The 18,086-nt window shown below is 35.3% G+C and overlaps 2 protein-coding genes across 4 annotated transcripts; one reads left to right on the top strand and one right to left on the bottom strand.

The window, feature by feature from the left end:
- Positions 1-9,107: 9,107 nt before the first annotated feature.
- LOC130939945 (uncharacterized) lies at positions 9,108-9,914 on the bottom strand. Its single transcript, XM_057868005.1, has one exon. It carries the CDS (start codon positions 9,912-9,914, stop codon positions 9,108-9,110), a length of 807 nt encoding a protein of 268 aa, XP_057723988.1.
- A 1,573-nt stretch (positions 9,915-11,487) lies between these two features.
- LOC130940944 (probable pre-mRNA-splicing factor ATP-dependent RNA helicase DEAH2) lies at positions 11,488-15,945 on the top strand. 3 transcript variants are annotated; one of them, XM_057869240.1, is made up of 7 exons: positions 11,492-12,052; positions 12,577-12,779; positions 12,906-13,990; positions 14,398-14,523; positions 14,613-14,851; positions 14,979-15,097; positions 15,421-15,945. In XM_057869240.1, exons 1-7 carry the CDS (start codon positions 11,774-11,776, stop codon positions 15,545-15,547), a joined length of 2,178 nt encoding a protein of 725 aa, XP_057725223.1. In that variant the 5' UTR covers positions 11,492-11,773; the 3' UTR covers positions 15,548-15,945. The 3 variants fall into 3 exon arrangements, 1 of the variants encoding a protein (XP_057725223.1); XR_009070463.1 differs by lacking the exons at positions 14,979-15,097; positions 15,421-15,945 and having other exon boundaries at positions 11,488-12,052; positions 14,297-14,523; positions 14,613-14,735; XR_009070464.1 differs by lacking the exons at positions 14,979-15,097; positions 15,421-15,945 and having other exon boundaries at positions 11,489-12,052; positions 14,287-14,523; positions 14,613-14,735.
- The last annotated feature ends 2,141 nt before the right edge of the window (positions 15,946-18,086 follow it).

Genomic DNA, 18,086 nt, shown 5'->3' with positions numbered 1-18,086 from the left:
ATAGCCTCCATAAAAGTTGTTGGCTCTCCATCTTCTGTCAAAAGACAATATGCATCATGGTTTGTCAAAACATAATTTGAGTGCCATGATGGTGTTCTTCTTTGTCGAGTGGATCGACAAACTTCTATGTGATTAGCCTCTGCTTTTTGTTCTTCGTGCTGTGGTTCTGCTTCAGAAAGATCACATTCTCTGCATTTTTCATCTATTTGAACAGTGGTTATCTCTTTAACAGTGCTATCATTTTTTGTTCTTTTTGCAATTCATCTTCTACAAATATCACATCTCTACTGACAACTACCTTGCGGGCAGTGGGATCCCACAGGCGATACCCCTTAATTCCGTCAGCATAACCCAAGAATATACATTTTCTAGACTTTGGGTCTAGCTTTGTTCTTTCTTGGAAATTGTACATCACGTACATAGGACAACCAAATATATGTAAAGAAGAATAATTAGGTGGCTTACCTTGCCACATCTCCATTGGTGTCTTTAACCCAATTGCAGTTGATGGTGACCGATTTATCACATAACAGGCGATTTTAACAGCTTCTGCCAAAAAAAAAACTTGGCTAAACCTGCAGTTTGCAACATAGCTCGTGCTTTTTCTACGAGAGTCCTATTCATTCGTTCTGCTACACCATTTTGCTGAGACTTATATGTAACTGTGAATTGTTGTTGAATACCTACTTGCTTGCAAAATGTTAGAAAATCACCATCAACATATTCTCCTCCATTATCTGTCCTTAAACACTTGATCTTCTTTCCAGATCCAAGTTCTAACTTTGCTTTGAACTCTTTGAACATCGCAAACACGTCTGACTTTTTCTTAATCGGGTACACCCGTAGCCTCCTAGAGTAATCATCAATAAATGATACAAGATATTTTGCTCCTCCTAGGAACATCTCCAACGATTTCCACACATCAGAATAAATCAACTCCAATATGTGCTTGCTCCGAGCAGTTGATCTACCAAACGTCAATCTATGTTGTTTGCTTGTAACGCAGTGCTTACAAAACATTAAGTTTATTGATTTGAGCTTGGAAATGAGATTACGTTCTTCAAGAATCTTCAAGCCTTGTTCTGACATGTGGCCTAGTTTGCAATGCCATATCATCGTCATTTCTTCTTGGCTTGTTGAAGCAATTGATGCATCTACCTCTTGCAAAGTTTCTCCCACAAGCATGTATAGATTTACTGCAATCTTTTCTGCTTTTATTACTACAAGAGCTCCTTTAACAACTTTCAAGATCCCACCTTCAATATGGGTCTTACAACCAAGTTCATTCAATTGCCCAATCGACAACAAATTCTTCTTCAAGCCTTTCACGTGTCTTACCCCTTGAAATGAACGAATAGAACCATCAAACATTTTTATTTTGACAGTACCCATTTCAACAATTTCTAAGGCATGATTATTTTCCATAAACACTGATCCTTCCAAGACAGGTTCATATGTACAAAACTAATCACGATGAGGAGTCATGTGCCATGTTGCTCCTGAATCAACAATCCAAACATCAGTGAGCTGTTTGCTGCCTTTAGAACCAATTGTTGCTTCGCCATACATGATTTCTCCATCATCAGAGGTGCTCGCAACACATCCTTGAGAACTTGATCCTTCTGGAACCTTCTCTATATTCTTCTTATTCCAACAATCTTTCTTGAAGTGTCCTTTCTTACCACAATTGTAGCATTTGACCTGCTTCTTACTTTGTGACTTTGGTCTACTTTGACTCCCATTGGAACCACGCTCCATTGATCTTCTTCTTGTCATCAACAAAGCCTCTGTTTGTTTTGAGTTCTCTAATCTATCTTCCTTATTCTTTCTCCTAGATTCTTCTTCAAGAACCGCAGCAGCCATGTCATCAAAAGAAAGATAATCAGTCAAAACATTATTAGTTAAGTTAATGATAAGTTGATCATATGAATCTGGTAGACTTTGAAGTAAGAGCTCTGCACGTTCATTTTTTGCTATGGTATATTCCAACGATGATAGTTGGAAAAATAGCGTATTTAGATTGTTGATGTGATCCGTTGTCGATGTGGACTCACTCATTCGAATAGTATAAAGTTTTCTCTTCAAGAATATCTTGTTGTAAAGTGACTTGACTTCATATAATTTGGTGAGAGCATCCCAATTTTTCTTTGCTGTCTTTTTCTCTGCTACACTTGATAAAACTGAATCAGCTAGTGCCAAGTGTAAGTTTGCAACAACATTGTTGTCCATTTCCTTTCATTTTTCATTTGTAATTCCAGTGGGTCTACTTTCAATTGCTGTCACGCAATTGTCTTTTCTCATAATGACTTTTGTCTTCAATTTTCATATGGAAAAATTACTCCCACTGAATTTTGGAATTTCATATTTTGCTACCATTTTTTTAGACGGTAACTCGCAGCGGAAAAAAAATATATTAATCACTAACCTTTGCCTCTGATACCACTGTTAGGTACCAGACAAATGACACAGCAAAATATAGAGATAAAAAATTAGAAATTTGTATAAAATATGGAAATAATTGAATAACTTTATTTGAGAATTACCACTTCTCTCTATCACAAGGAGATTACAATAACATTCTCTCTTGACAAAAGGAGAACACACTTCTCTCTCTATATATATAGGAAAAAACTACTCAAAGAAATATTATGTTATTTTATCTGAATGACTTGATTGAAATGAATTAAAGAAAAACTCAATTTATAGGTGAGTCTCTTCAATATGAACCATCTGTCAATTAGAGGTATATGATTTTTCTCTTTTTCAACCATTAAAATTCTAAGGTTATAAACTAGGATTGTTTATTACCTTTCATTTTATTTAGTTATTATTTATTTATATATATTTTCTAAAATTAGCTTTACTAATTTTCACACCTTCTTCTTGAAAGCTTCTCTTTTTAGTGGCTTGGGTCACTTGATTCAACCTTCATGCAATTCTCTTTCTCACTTGAATGATGCATGGTTTTAAAAACATGAAAAACTAAGTGCTCATCATGCACTCTCAATATTAATTCACTCTTTTTCACATAAATGAGAGCTCTCCTAGTGGCTAGAAATGGTCTTCCTAGAATAATGGAGGCATTTTCATCCTCTTCCATGTTAAGAATCACAAAATCTGCTGGGAGTAAAATTTTTTCACTTTGACCAAGACATTCTCAACTTTTCCATGTGCATATTTTAGTGATTTGTCTGCTATTTGTTAAATCTTTAGGGATGAAGAATAAAAATTTAATCATGAAATATATCAAAGCATAAACCTCAAATAAAGTAAAGCACTTAGATTAATAATTCATAAAAAAATAAACAGAGCTCCTAACCTTAACAAAAGAGATTAGTTGCTCATGATGCAAAAACAAAAACTATGAATTGTCAAAACAGATAGGGAGAGGAGATGAAGCCCATGTGAGTGTCTCCCTACTCTTTAAATACTAACCCTAATTCTAAACCTAAATATTTTAAAATTCAAACCAAATCAAATTGAAACGAATTCAAATCTAAACTAATTAATGTTCTTTCAATAGTTTTTCATCCTAAGTCAAGCTATAAATAACTCTTCATAATTGTCAATCAATACTCCAAATCATGGGCCTTGTGCTCAAGTTTTAATCATCAACTAAAATGCTTTAAAGAATTGGAGATTAAGGGAGATTTGGCAAAGAATCACAAGTCCTGGGAAGGTGGCCCATGATCGTGAATGAGACGCATGAAACCTTGTGTGAAGCACATGTCCAACAAGCAAGAATTGGAGGTCTCTATAATGCTACGTGAGGCGCATAGGACCATGCGTGAAGTGCAAGTTGAGGAAGCGTGAGGCACATAGGTTAAAAAGCAGCCCCTGGAGTGTGCTTGGATGATGCGTGAGGCACATAGACTGAGGCGTGAGGCGCATACAAGGAGAGGTAGCCTTGGGAGTGAGGTCAATGGTTTGCATGAGGCACATGGAAAGGGATGTAAGGCGCAAGGTTGGTGGAGTTCCCTGTGAGTGCTAGGCTTGGTTGTCCTTGAAGCTCTCTGTGATGTACACAAACTCCCCTTGTTTAGCTACTTCCATTCTTGCCTTACTTGATTTCTTTCAAGATTCTCCTGTAACAAAAAAAATTCACACGCTCAAAATAATATGCATTAAACCATGAATTGATTACTAAAAATAACAAGAATAATTAGCTTTTGGACTGAAATTAAGAGGAAAAACTACTAAATATGCGGATGCATCAATGAATATAGGTGTAGTTGGTTCCAAGGAGATTAGAAATGTCAGATATAGATTCTTATTACCACTGTCAAATAAAGGGTTTCGAAGAAGGACATTCCGGATTTAAAGTAACGACCATGTGCGGATAACGTTTGACGTTCATGTGGATGAGGAGAAGAGTAAGTTTGATTTAAAATATGTTGCTGAAATCAGGTCTTCTAGTGAGAGTGGACGTTTTTCGGATGAGTATGTACTAGAGATTCCAAGTGGTGGGAGTACCCAGTTCATTTTTCCTCCACAATCAACATCAATAGAGAGACGAGATTGACATACTTGTCCCTAAATAGAACCCCCAATCATCATCAATAGATAACCAAGTACCGAGCTGGAGTGCAAGTCTAGTATCAAGCAGGTCCTTAACCTATTGCCACGTAATGTGATAAAAGAATTGTTGGAAATTTCTAATACACTTCCTAATTGGCTTACTATTTGTGCACAAACTAAGATAGTATGCCACATCTTCGAATGTATTGGTACACTCACTCCAGAGTAGATAAAGATTATGGGTCTTGAATCTTTATTGCTGAACAAAAGTAGAGACTAAAAAATTGTTAAACATAAAATCTCTAAGCACAGTTGTATGGCCAAACCTAGTCTCCTAATATATGGTAGTAGGACGTCCGATACTAACACGGACAAGCTCACACAATAAGACATGAGCATTTGAAATGTCTGTAAGAATACATTTTAATAATTTTTTATTAAGTATTACATGTCTAAAATTTACTAATTTAAATAAATTATCTTGATCTAAGTCATAATATTAAAGTGTTTCAACTAAAATGATTTAAGTCAAAATATCCAAGTTATTTAAGTTATTAATGGGTCTTATTTAATGTAAATTAAAATATAATTAAATAAAAATATTAATTTAATAGTTTTTAAATAATTAAATAAAAATATCCTGAATGTCATTGTTACTTACTCTATGGTCTAAATATATAAATTAATTTAACAATCTTTTAAATAAATTTTATGTAAGTATAATACTCACACTTCAATTGGCCTTAGGATCACTCACTCATATAAATGACGCTATCATATTTTTCATCTCTCAACTTCACCAACACTCATATGAAATAATAGAACAAAAAAGAACTTCACATAATCATATCTTTTTTCATTTCATGAAACACACAAAATACATAAGGCATATGTGCCTTTATATAGGCAAAGTTTTATACTAAAAGTTCATGATTCTACTAGCTTCTTGATACATATACTTATCCAACTTTGCTTCTTACTTTGACTATTCAAATAAGTAATCTTCTTGTAATTTCTAGCACATCTTGAAAATTCTTTATTAAGCTTAGTCATCAATGTTGAAGCTTCCAATGCACTTCATGATTCTTCTAGTATGGAGGTGATGAGTGCAACTTCCATTCAATTCCAATTCAATTTGATTTTGAACTTCTTCAATGTTGTAGAATGTTGTAGTTATACTACTCTCTTGAATGTTCTTCAAAAATCTTCAATCTTCCAATATGTTAGCTTCTAGCAACATCTAGCAAATTGATGATTATTGTATTCAACTAAAACTTTGCTTCTTCAATTCTTTAACCATGCTTCATGAAAATTCTAATCTATGCAAGTTGATTTAAAATTTTTAATCAACATTGCCTCCCTTAAATCAAACTTGCAGAATTAATCATTCCAAGCATCTTCTTCAATTTGTAAAATAATTCAGTCTTCAATGGCTTTGTAAATATATCTGCAACTTGTTCTTCAGTTGGACAGTACTCGATCACAACTTCTTTCTCATTTACCAACTCTCTGATTTTATGAACCCGAATATCAATATGCTTCGATCTTCCATGGAATACTGAATTTTTGCAAAGTGCAATAGCTGACTTGTTATCGCAAAATATTGTTGTTGGAGTATTTTGTTTCTCGTTCAATTCCTCAAGAATTCTTCTTAGCCAAACTGCTTGTGTTGCACAACTTGCTGCTGCTATATATTCTGCTTATGCTGTAGATAGTGCTACTACTGGTTGTTTCTTTGACGACTATGAAATTGCACCAGAACCAAGATGAAATACAAACCGTGAAGTACTTTTTCTTGTTTCTATATCTCCGGCCCAATCACTATCAGTGTAGCCAACAAGGTTTACTTCATTAGTATTCTCATAATAAATTCCATCATTTAAAGTACCTTTGATATATCGAAGAATTCTTTTTGCCGCTTGCAAATGGTTGGTACAAGGTTCTTCCATGAATCTGCTAAGCAAACCAACTCCAAACACAATATCTGGTCTAGTCGCAGTCAAGTACCTTAGACTTCCAATCAAGCTTTTGTAATATGTATGATTTACTGCTCCTCCTTTATCTTCTCTCAGTAATTTGAACTTCTCTTCGACTGGAGTAGAAACTGGCTTTGAATGTTCCATTTGAAATTTCTTCAAAATATCATTTGCATATTCCTTCTGAGAAATGAAAATATCATCATCTCTTTGAACCACTTCAATGCTAAGAAAGTAAGACATCAAACCCATATCTGTCATTTCAAAGTGCTTTATCATAGCCTCCCTGAATTCTGCAATTATCTTCAAATTGTTGCCAGTAAAGATTAAATCATCAACATAAAGACACACGATCAAGATATCTCCAGGTTCAACGAACTTGATATAAAGAGTATGTTCAAATGGACATCTTTTGAAACCATTCTGAGTAAAATAAGAATCAATCTTCTTGTACCATACTCTTGGTGCTTGCTTTAACCCGTACAAAGCTTTCTTCAATTTATAAACTTTATCTTCCTTTCCAAGAACTTCATATCCTGCAGGTTACTCAACATATACTTCTTCTTCTAAAGTGCCATTTAGAAATGCAGACTTAACATCCATTTGATGTATCTTCCACTTGTTTTGAGCCGAGAGTGAAATAATTATACGAATAGTGTCTAATCTAGCAACAGGAGCAAATACTTCAAAATAATCAATACCTGGCTTTTGTTTGTATCCCTTAGCAACTAATCTTGCTTTGAAACGATCAACTTCACCACTGGGTTTGTACTTAGTCTTGTAAACCCACTTTACTCCAATCGGCTTCTTATCTGCTGGTAAATCTGTAAGCTCCCATGTGTCATTCTTTTCAATGGCATGAATCTTCTCATCCATTACTTTCTTCCAATTGTTATCTCTAGAGGCTTCTTCAAAGTTTAACGGCTCACAATATGAAAATAGAGCAAAATTTATGATTTCTTCATCGGATGGATCGTTGTCATTGCCAACCTCATAATCTGCTAATCTAGCTGGTAGTCTCTTCTCTCTTTGAGGTCTTCTAGATGATTCTGGTTGCTCGGTTGCATTAGGTTGTCTTTCTTCTTCATCATCACATGTATTTGAAATTATAATCGGATGCTTTTCTGTCTTTGTGTTCCAGTCCCATATGTCTTTCTCGTCGAATGTCACGTCTCTGCTGATGATCACTTTCTTTGATACTGGATTGTACAACTTGTATGCTTTTGAGTCTGTGCTATAGCCAATAAAGATACACTTCTCGCCTTTGTCATCTAACTTCTTCCTTAATTGATCTGGTACGTGGGCATAAGCAATACACCCAAAGACTCTGAAATGATGGATGGAAGGCCGCTTTCCACTCCAAGCTTCCTCTGGTGTTTTATCACAAACACTCTTTGTTGGACACCTATTTAAAATATGTACTGCTGTTGCAACTGCTTCTGCCCAAAACTCTTTAGGCATTCGTTTTGATTTGAGCATGCATCTGACCATATCCATGATGGTTCTATTTTTTCTTTTAGCAACTCCATTTTGTTGAGGAGTATATCTAGTTGTTAGTTGGTGTTGAATTCCGTGTTGCTTAAAGTATTCTGAACATGCAAGATATTCTGTTCCTCTGTCTGTTATGAGAATTTAGATTTTATAGCCACTTTGTTTTTCGACAAACGCCTTGAATGTCTTGAAGGTATCACATGCTTCTGATTTCTGCTTCAGAAAGTATACCGATGTATATCTACTAAACTCATCAATAAAAGTGATAAAGTACCTGCTACCACCATTACTTGGAACTTCTACAGAACAGAGATCTGAATGCACAATTTCAAGTAATCTTCTAGCTCTCCATGACTTTCCTGTAGGGAATGGATCTATGTGCTTCTTTCCCATTTGACAAATCTCACAAACACAATTGGGAATATGAATCCATGGTAGGCCAGAAACAAGTCCTTTTCTTGACAGGTAGTTTAGGCCAGAAAAATGAAAATGTCCAAACCGCATATGCCACAACCAATTATCATCAAGTATCACAGAACTCATGTAAGAGGGATTAACATGTTGAATTTTTAATGGAAACATTCTGTTTGAAGTCATCTTTGCTTTATCTATGAACCTTCCGTTGTTGTCAAACACAGTGCAATATCCATGATAAGTTATCATCTTATATCCCTTCTCAGATAATTGCCCCATACTCAGTAAATTGTAATCGAGTTCAGGAGCATAAAAAACATCAGAAATATAACTCAAAGAACCATCTTTCAATCTAACTGGTATGTTCCCTTTTCCTTCAATAGGGATCTTTGTACTATTACCAAACTTCAATAATAGTTTAACTGAATTATCTAATGAAGAAAATAACTCTTTTCTACCAGACATATGATTACTGCAAGCATTATCCAAGTACCATATATTTTCATCTTCAGCACATGAATTACTTGTAAAAAATAAAGTCTGAGTACCCGGATTGTCATCAGTATTTTGATGCTGATTTTCTGCAACGTGTGCTTGATTGTTATTCACCATTTTGAATCTGCAATCTGCTGCTTTGTGTCCATACTTTCCACAATGAAAGCAATTGAAGTTGGTTCTTTCTTGATAAAAATTGCCTCGACCTCTTCCTCAGTTGATAGGCCTAAAACTCGTTCCACCTCTTCCTTGATTAGGTGGTGTAAAATTATTGTAACTTCCTTGGTTGTAATTGCCACGACCTCTACCTCTGAAGCTTCCTCTACCTCTACTTTGAAAATTAAAACCACGACCTCGTCTTTCTTGTGTACGGCTTGATTCTACAACGTTGTTGAAATTCACTCGGCTTTTCAAGCCTTCATCGGTTGATTTTTCTGACTTCTCTAGTATTCTACTGATGTGGCTTTCCATGGTTCCTTGCAACTCTGCAATCGTCATAGTATCCATATCATGGGACTCTAGTATCGTAGTCACCACATGGTCATACTTCATCGGCATGGTGCGAAAAATTTTCTCCACCACTTTGCTATCGGGCATATCTTCTCCATAGACTCTCATCTTATTGACAAGGTCTGTAACACGAGTAAAATATTGCTCAACAGTTTCTGAACTAGACATCTCATACTTTTCATATTCTCTTCTCAAAGACTGTAGCTTTGCTTTTTGAGCTTTATCTACGCCTTTGTATGACAGCTTCAACGTGTTCCATGCTTCCTTTGCACTTTTGGCATTTGCTATTTTGTCAAACACCATATAATCTACTCCTTGATGAATTTGAGATAGCGCCAATTGATCTCTCCTTTGTTGGGCAGCATCTGCTCCTTCTTGCAATCCTGGTTCAATGAAATTCCATAGGTTCTGGGCCTTCAAATGGGTAGACATCAAAGTCTCCCAATAACTATAATCAAGTTTTCCATCTAACTTAGGACCGGACCACACAATGTTAAAAGTGTTTGCCATACCGACTCTATGAATAAACAACTATGTGAGAACTCTCTCACACCTCACAAAATCTCCAACACCAGACGCTGGATTAACCAGCTCTGATACCAAATGTAAGTATAATACCCACACTTCAATTGGCCCTAGGATCACTCACTCGTATAAATGACGCTATCATATTTTTCATCTCTCAACTTCACCAACACTCATATGAAATAATAGAACAAAGAAGAACTTCACATAATCATATCTTTTTTCATTTCATGGAACACACAAAATACATAAGGCATATGTGCCTTTATATAGGCAAAGTTTTATACTAAAAGTTCTTGATTCTACTAGCTTCTTGATACATATACTTATCCAACTTTGCTTCTTACTTTGACTATTCAAATAAGTAATCTTCTTGTAATTTCTAGCACATCTTGAAAATTCTTTATTAAGCTTAGTCATCAATCTTGAAACTTCCAATGCACTTCATGATTCTTCTAGTGTGGAGGTGATGAGTGCAACTTCCATTCAATTCCAATTCAATTTGATTTTGAACTTCTTCAATGTTGTAGAATGTTGTAGTTATACTACTCTCTTGAATGTTCTTCAATCTTCCAATATGTTAGCTTCTAGCAACATCTAGCAAATTGATGATTATTGTATTCAACTAAAACTTTGCTTCTTCAATTCTTTAACCATGCTTCATGAAAATTCTAATCTATGCAAGTTGATTTAAAATTTTTAATCAATATTTTACGTAAATCTAACTAAACAATAAAATAATTTTTACTCGATAAAAAAAAGATAAAAATACCAACTTCAAAATTCAATAATCTGAAAAAACTTTTTCAAAAGGTGTTTATGCTTTTAAAAACCATATGTGTCCTGTCTCATTTAATGTCTCCCAAATGTACTATGACAATCTACCATAATACTTTTAAGAGTTGAAGAAAAATGCTCAAAATATGCAAGAATTTTTAGAAAAATTTCAAATGCAAAAGAGATCTCGTATGCACGCTTTATATAAACGCCCTCCATTCATATTTTAAGTGCTGAGGATACAAGAAATTGTGCACAACTCCTGTGTTCATTTTTTTAAAATATCTCGGATACATCCGAGATCAATTCAACTAAGTTCTCTATTTATTTTGGATGGTCAGATATACATTGCAAAAAATGATAAACACAGTACACATTACACATAATCGTAAATAAAACATTTATTTAATTTATATAAAAAATACTTTTATGATACCAAAAGAGGGGGAAAAAAAGAAAAACAATTCCCTACGAAATTAGTTCTTTTTTCAGGGTAGTAACAAATAGAACTTGACGTTTTCTTTTGTTTTTTTTTTTTTTTTTTGACGAGAACTTAGCGGAGGGTTTGGAAAAATAGAGGGCTGGCTTCGATTCATCAAGCCCAAGACTCCATGAGTCCATAACCCATTCCATCAAAATCTAAACAACCTCGAAGTTTAATGACCGAAAAGGAACCCTCGAAGCTTCGATTCAGATTGATAGGTTTATTCTTGACCAAAAATAATAATAATAAAAAACATTCAGTTGCTGTGATTTCTAATTTTAATTTCTTTTTTTTTTCTTTTTCCCCCTCACTTTCCCCATAACAGAAACAAAATAAAAAGAACAACCACCTTGAAACCCTAATTCTTTTTCCCTGCACCGAAGAGGGGGCAAAAGGCCAAGAACACTCTAGTAGAGGGCTCTCTAGCAGGGTATCCCGTTTCAACTTTCAAGAGCCTTCGATTCGGCTCCCAAATCAACCATTTTCACTACTTACTACTATTGTTGTTATTATTATTATTCCGTAACTCGTGATAGCTGCTGAAGAGATTATACACCTTGTTTTTGAGAGGATTAGGGTTTTGATGGGTACGGAGAGGAAGAGGAAGGTGAGCCTGTTCGATGTGGTTGATGACGGTGCCGTTAAGATGGCGAAACCGAACGGCGGCGCCGCCAACGCCGTCGGAGGAAACAGCCTCATAAACCGGTGGAATGGGAGGGCTTACTCGCAGAGGTACTATGAGATCTTGGAGAAGAGGAAGACGCTTCCAGTATGGCACCAGAAGGAGGAATTCCTGCAGGCGTTGAAGAATAATCAGACACTCATCCTCGTTGGTGAAACTGGCAGTGGTAAAACCACCCAGGTTAGTTGCTTTCTCTTGATTTTCAATGTTTACATATATAATATATATTGTAGTTGAGGAAATAAAAGCAAAATGATTGGTTAAGCATATAATTTAGTAATAAATAATTAGTACTTAACATTAAAATCCTGTTTGAGCGCCTTGTATAATATTTAAGCATTACTATGTAGTCATTACGAACTTAAATCTTAGGGGGCAAAACTAAGTTAGGATTTAAGAGGCATTAGGATTTTTGAAGATTGCATCTATGGCACGTTTGGAAGTATTGCTTCTTTGACAGACGGTGACTATTTGGAAGTATTGGTGATTCCTAAGTTATTATTAGGCTATTAGCAATTGCAGGCGCTATATGGAGCAACTGTTTAGCGAGTTTTCATGATATGCTATGAAATTGGGTAAAGGTTTGAAAAATATAACTGAACAAAATTTGACAAGGTGCAATTACTAAAAGCATTATTACATTACTTGTTGGCATGAGTTTTTTCTTTTTATTTTATTTTATTTTGTTTTGTTCTGGCTTGCAGATCCCCCAGTTTGTTTTGGAGGCTGTTGATATAGAAAGCCCTGATAAACGCAGAAAGATGATGGTTGCATGCACACAGCCACGTAGGGTGGCTGCAATGTCTGTCTCCCGGCGTGTGGCGGAAGAGATGGATGTGAATATTGGAGAAGAGGTTGGTTACAGCATCAGATTCGAAGATTGCAGTAGCGCAAGAACTGTTTTGAAGTATGTTCTATTTATATCTAGGAAATTATTGTTCTTCTTCATATGAATATAAAGTTTTTTTTAATCATGCTGCTATTTTTGTTACTTGTGTAGTCTAAAAGTTTATGCCTTTTTGTTACCCTACAGGTATCTCACAGATGGTATGCTTCTGAGGGAGGCAATGGCTGATCCGCTTTTGGAACGATATAAAGTAATTGTTCTTGATGAAGCACACGAAAGGACTTTGGCCACAGATGTGCTATTTGGCCTTCTAAAGGAAGTGCTTAAAAATAGACCTGACTTGAAGTTGGTCGTGATGAGTGCGACTCTTGAAGCTGAAAAGTTTCAGGGATATTTTAATGGTGCTCCACTTATGAAAGTTCCTGGAAGGTTACATCCAGTGGAGATTTTCTATACCCAGGAACCTGAAAGGGACTACTTGGAGGCTGCTATTAGGACGGTGGTGCAGATACACATGTGTGAACCTCCTGGAGATATACTTGTCTTCCTTACCGGTGAGGAAGAAATAGAGGATGCATGCCGCAAAATTACGAAAGAAGTTTCAAATATGGGAGATCAGGTGGGCCCTGTGAAAGTGGTTCCACTGTATTCTACTCTTCCGCCAGCAATGCAGCAGAAGATTTTTGAGCCAGCTCCTCCTCCAGTAAATGAGGGTGGGCCCCCTGGAAGGAAGATTGTGGTGTCAACAAACATAGCTGAAACATCACTAACAATAGATGGTATAGTCTATGTAATTGACCCTGGCTTTGCTAAGCAGAAGGTTTATAACCCTCGCATCCGTGTTGAGTCTCTCTTGGTATCTCCAATATCAAAGGCTAGTGCACACCAGAGGTCTGGGCGTGCTGGAAGAACTCAACCAGGGAAATGTTTTAGACTTTATACTGAGAAAAGTTTCCATAATGATCTTCAGCCACAAACATATCCTGAAATTTTGAGATCGAATCTTGCCAACACAGTTCTCACCTTGAAGAAACTTGGCATAGATGATTTAGTGCATTTTGATTTCATGGACCCTCCTGCTCCAGAGACCTTAATGCGGGCACTGGAAGTGTTAAATTACTTGGGTGCACTGGATGATGATGGTAACTTAACAAAGCTGGGTGAGATTATGAGTGAATTTCCATTGGACCCACAGATGTCAAAGATGCTCGTTGTCAGTCCAGAATTCAACTGTTCAAATGAGATACTTTCAGTTTCTGCCATGCTATCAGGTATTGTTTTTATATTAACATATACTTCTTATTTCATGTCTGTCCAGAGTCTCCCGCGTAATGTTAAAGGGAATGTATCTGCGTTGGGCTCCATTATGAAATGGACGCCCAGCATTCATGCACAGTGATAATATTGTGCATATGATGGGATGTTTGACTGCTTACGTGTGTGCTTAGTTTGCACATGAAAGCTGTCGGTAGTGTGTCCTGTTAGGTAGCCATCAGCAACTGTCTTCTCTGGGTTCCATGCCCCCGGTTGGCATGCTCCATAGGATTCTAAGTAAGTGCTGATGCAGATAGTTGCAGTTTCTCAGTATTCTCTCATGAAGAAAATCGTGTGGTCTCGCCTCTATGCATCTGCTGACCTTCCGTGGGCCTCCTCTGTGATAATCAATTTCTTTCTTTAGTACCCAATTGCTTTGTCCGGCCTAGAGAGGCACAGAAAGCTGCTGATGAAGCGAAAGCTAGATTTGGGCACATTGATGGAGATCATCTCACGCTATTGAATGTATATCATGCCTACAAACAAAACAGTAAGTGCTATATGTGCTAGCGTTCTGTTTCGTTTTCAATTTCTTGCTTGTTACATGCTCTGATGTGATAACCGAAATTGGCTTTTCAGATGAGGATCCTTCATGGTGCTATGATAATTTCGTTAATCATAGGGCACTGAAAGCAGCCGACAACGTTAGACAACAGCTAGTCCGTATCATGGCCAGGTTTAACCTGAAGTTATGCAGCACTGATTTCAATAGTCGGGACTACTACGTCAACATCAGAAAGGCTATGCTGGCGGGATATTTTATGCAGGTAGCTCATCTGGAGCGAACTGGACACTACTTGACTGTGAAAGACAACCAGGTTTGGAAAGACGACCTGCTATTTTTCCATTTACGTTTTTCTTTCACCATCTTAAATTTTGTGTCTTCAAAATAGCTAGAAGTACCTTGGTGGATTGTACTCATTACATAACTTGTTCTTGTTGTAGGTGGTTCACTTGCACCCATCAAATTGTCTGGATCACAAACCTGAATGGGTCATCTATAATGAGTTTGTTCTTACAAGTCGGAATTTTATTAGAACTGTTACAGACATACGTGGTGAATGGTAAGAATTTTCCTGTTTCTGAATTTTATTCTTGTACTGCCATTTCATCTTTTATTTTTGGGAAAGAGAAAGGGGGGGTGTTATCTTAGATAAAAATCCTAATTTGCAGAATAGTTTTTCTATTAATTACATGAACTAACATTCTTTCATAAGTCAGAATTCAAGGTTTTGAATTATGAAGCTGACAAAGATAGTTGCAGTTTGTTTTTCTAAATTGGAACTAAGAATTTGGTTTGTCTTGTATGGTGTTTTGACCTTCCAGTCAGACTATGTTTGATGTCATTGACATGTACTTAACCCGACGATGGATTGCTATCTGACAGGTTAGTTGATGTAGCCCCACATTATTATGATTTGTCAAATTTTCCTCAATGCGAAGCGAAGCGTGTTCTCGAGAGGCTTTACAAGAAACGAGAGAAAGAAAGAGATGAAGCCAGGAGTAGGAAATGAAGTCCTATCCCATCCACACCGTTTTAACCATGGATTTGGATTTTTTGTCTCCTTCAATTTGACATCGATTTCATTGTGCAAAAGTTGGCGAATACTACTGAGGAATGAAATTATTGTCATTATCACATTCACGAGTTAGAAGTTGAAGAATTGCCCAAGTTCCTTGTATTATTTATTTGCTAGAGTAGTAATATGTATTCGTCGTGTTTGTTTTGTTTGTACCCTGAGCAGTATTTTGAAATTTGCAATTTTTGTTCTTTTTGGATGTTAGATTCCGATAAAGGTCTGAATTCGGATGCGATGCCAATACCCTGCATAATGGTACTCATATTATAGTAAGTACAGAAAAAGCAAGTAGATCCAAAGGTACCATTTCAAATGGCCATGTTTTATTTGAATGTTCCCTTGTAGCACGTAGGTTCGTTCTTTCGTCTTTTATCTTGTTTTGATATTCCGATTGTTTAGCCATCCAAAATGCTTTTGGTACTAGAACCAAAAGTGAGTCGAGTCTGCTTAAGTTATCTTTAACTTTACCAGTAGTTTCATAAATTATAAATTGAGCTTGTAAGATGAGCACGAGTTGAAAACATTAGTTCATGTTTCCTGTTGAATGTTATGGTGCTTTCAAGATGTCTGGAGTTTTAGCTGTCCGAGAAAGTTTTAGTTAAAAAAATTTGCTAAGATAGCTATTATACCTCCATTAATCGTGCTAATTTATTTGAGCTACTTTTCAAACTAAATTTAACTTAAGAACATAAATCCATAGATCTAGTTTAACCAGTCTAATTTGATAAGTACAATCAGAGGATTAACTGAAAATTTGCATTTAGTAAATTGTTTGAAGAACAGATATTGCCAATGATACAAAGAAAAGGGAAATGAATTGGATAAACATTTTGTACAAAAATCAAAACAGAATGTTTTAATTGACCCGTGGAGAAGTGAAAGGAAAAAAAATGTTTCACCCTTCCATTCTCTTTTCTCAGAAAGATACGAAGAGAGAGAATATAGTAAGAAAACACATTATTCACCATCCTCTTCTGACTCAAATTTGTGATCCATCCTCCGATTAAGATTTCATTATGATTAAAAAAAAAATCTAATTCTCTTTTACGCAATCATATCAATTTCTTTAGAAGAAAATTCAATAAAATTTTACTCTCTTCGTATTTTTCTTGTATTGTTCGAGTGAGGGGAAGTTTAGCTTCGGTTTGGAAATTTTAAATCTCGAGATTTTATGGTGTTAAAGGTGAGGAGAATATCTTCCTCCCATTTTTTCTTTTTTCTTTTTTTTTTTTTTTTATGGTGAGATTATACTTACGCTTTAATTTGGTCTTTTAAAAAATTTAATTTATTCAATTTGGTCCTCTAACTTGGTATTTGTGACTCATTTTACTTCCTGACTCTGCTTCCATCAAAGAATTGTTAACGCCGTGTTGTAACAGACTGACGACTACCAAATTAAATTCTCTAACAGCTACCTGAGGTGGCAATTAAAATTAGAATTACGGTTTTAGATGATTTGTAGGAAGCAAATTGAGATAAAACAAAAGTTATAATTGTTACGTCAAATAGCTGTTAGATGATTGTTCATACCATGACATAAATATTAAAATCATGGCCCACGACAAACTGATCCACTATTTATGAGCTTATTCAGACCAATATGTTGGCCCAATATAACTAAGAAGTGTCCAAGAAAAGACGAGTTAATTTATTCGACTTGATCAGAAAATGAGTATCACACAACCTGTGGCGGATCCTACTTGGAGAATAAGTCATTGTTTCCCGGAATTGTCTATGGTGAGGAAACTTAATCCTGGTTCTTTAAGCACCCATGAGAATATTCGAAATTAGTGGCCCTCCTTGCATCCGTACAGTGAAGTTTTTTATAAGAGAATCTGTCCCGAAATTTCTTATATTTGCAATTCATGCCTATTGGATTAGATGAATGAGTGCTGAGTTGGCTTTGTAAAATGCCGTTAGATTTTGGACTTCTATTTAAAAATGGACTGGGCTGAGGCTGGTATAATACAGTAGATTTTATGTGATAGGAAAAGTCCGGCACTAATGCTTTAATATAAAATAATACAAAAATACTATTATCAATGTAATGCTCTAAATAAGTTATTATAATTAATATAGGTTTATATGATTTATATATTAGATATACAATCAGCTATATGTATTTAATTATTTAAAATTTTGAAATAAATAATTCAATTACATTATATTATTTTTTTATTTATCTAATGAATATACTTGAATTGGGTCTAATTATAAGAATAAAATTAATTTTAAGTATAAATACAATAAATAAAAATAAAAACTAGTATCATAAATGACTCAATATAAAATATTAATATAATTTTTCAAAAATGATTCAAATGCAAATTATGTGTCACTACCATATGAAAGGTACTATTTAAATTAGGTGATTATTTCGTTACGATTATTAATTTATATGTACTGGTACGATATAAAAGATGGACGAATAAAAATTTATCACGTGGATTATATATTTTTATTAGTATTTATT

The sequence above is a fragment of the Arachis stenosperma genome, chromosome 7 (assembly GCF_014773155.1).
Source record: "Arachis stenosperma cultivar V10309 chromosome 7, arast.V10309.gnm1.PFL2, whole genome shotgun sequence".
NCBI classification, from domain to species: Eukaryota; Viridiplantae; Streptophyta; class Magnoliopsida; order Fabales; family Fabaceae; genus Arachis; species Arachis stenosperma.
The sequence above is the reverse complement of the archived record's forward strand: the minus strand, read 5'-3'. Positions and strand labels throughout refer to the sequence as shown.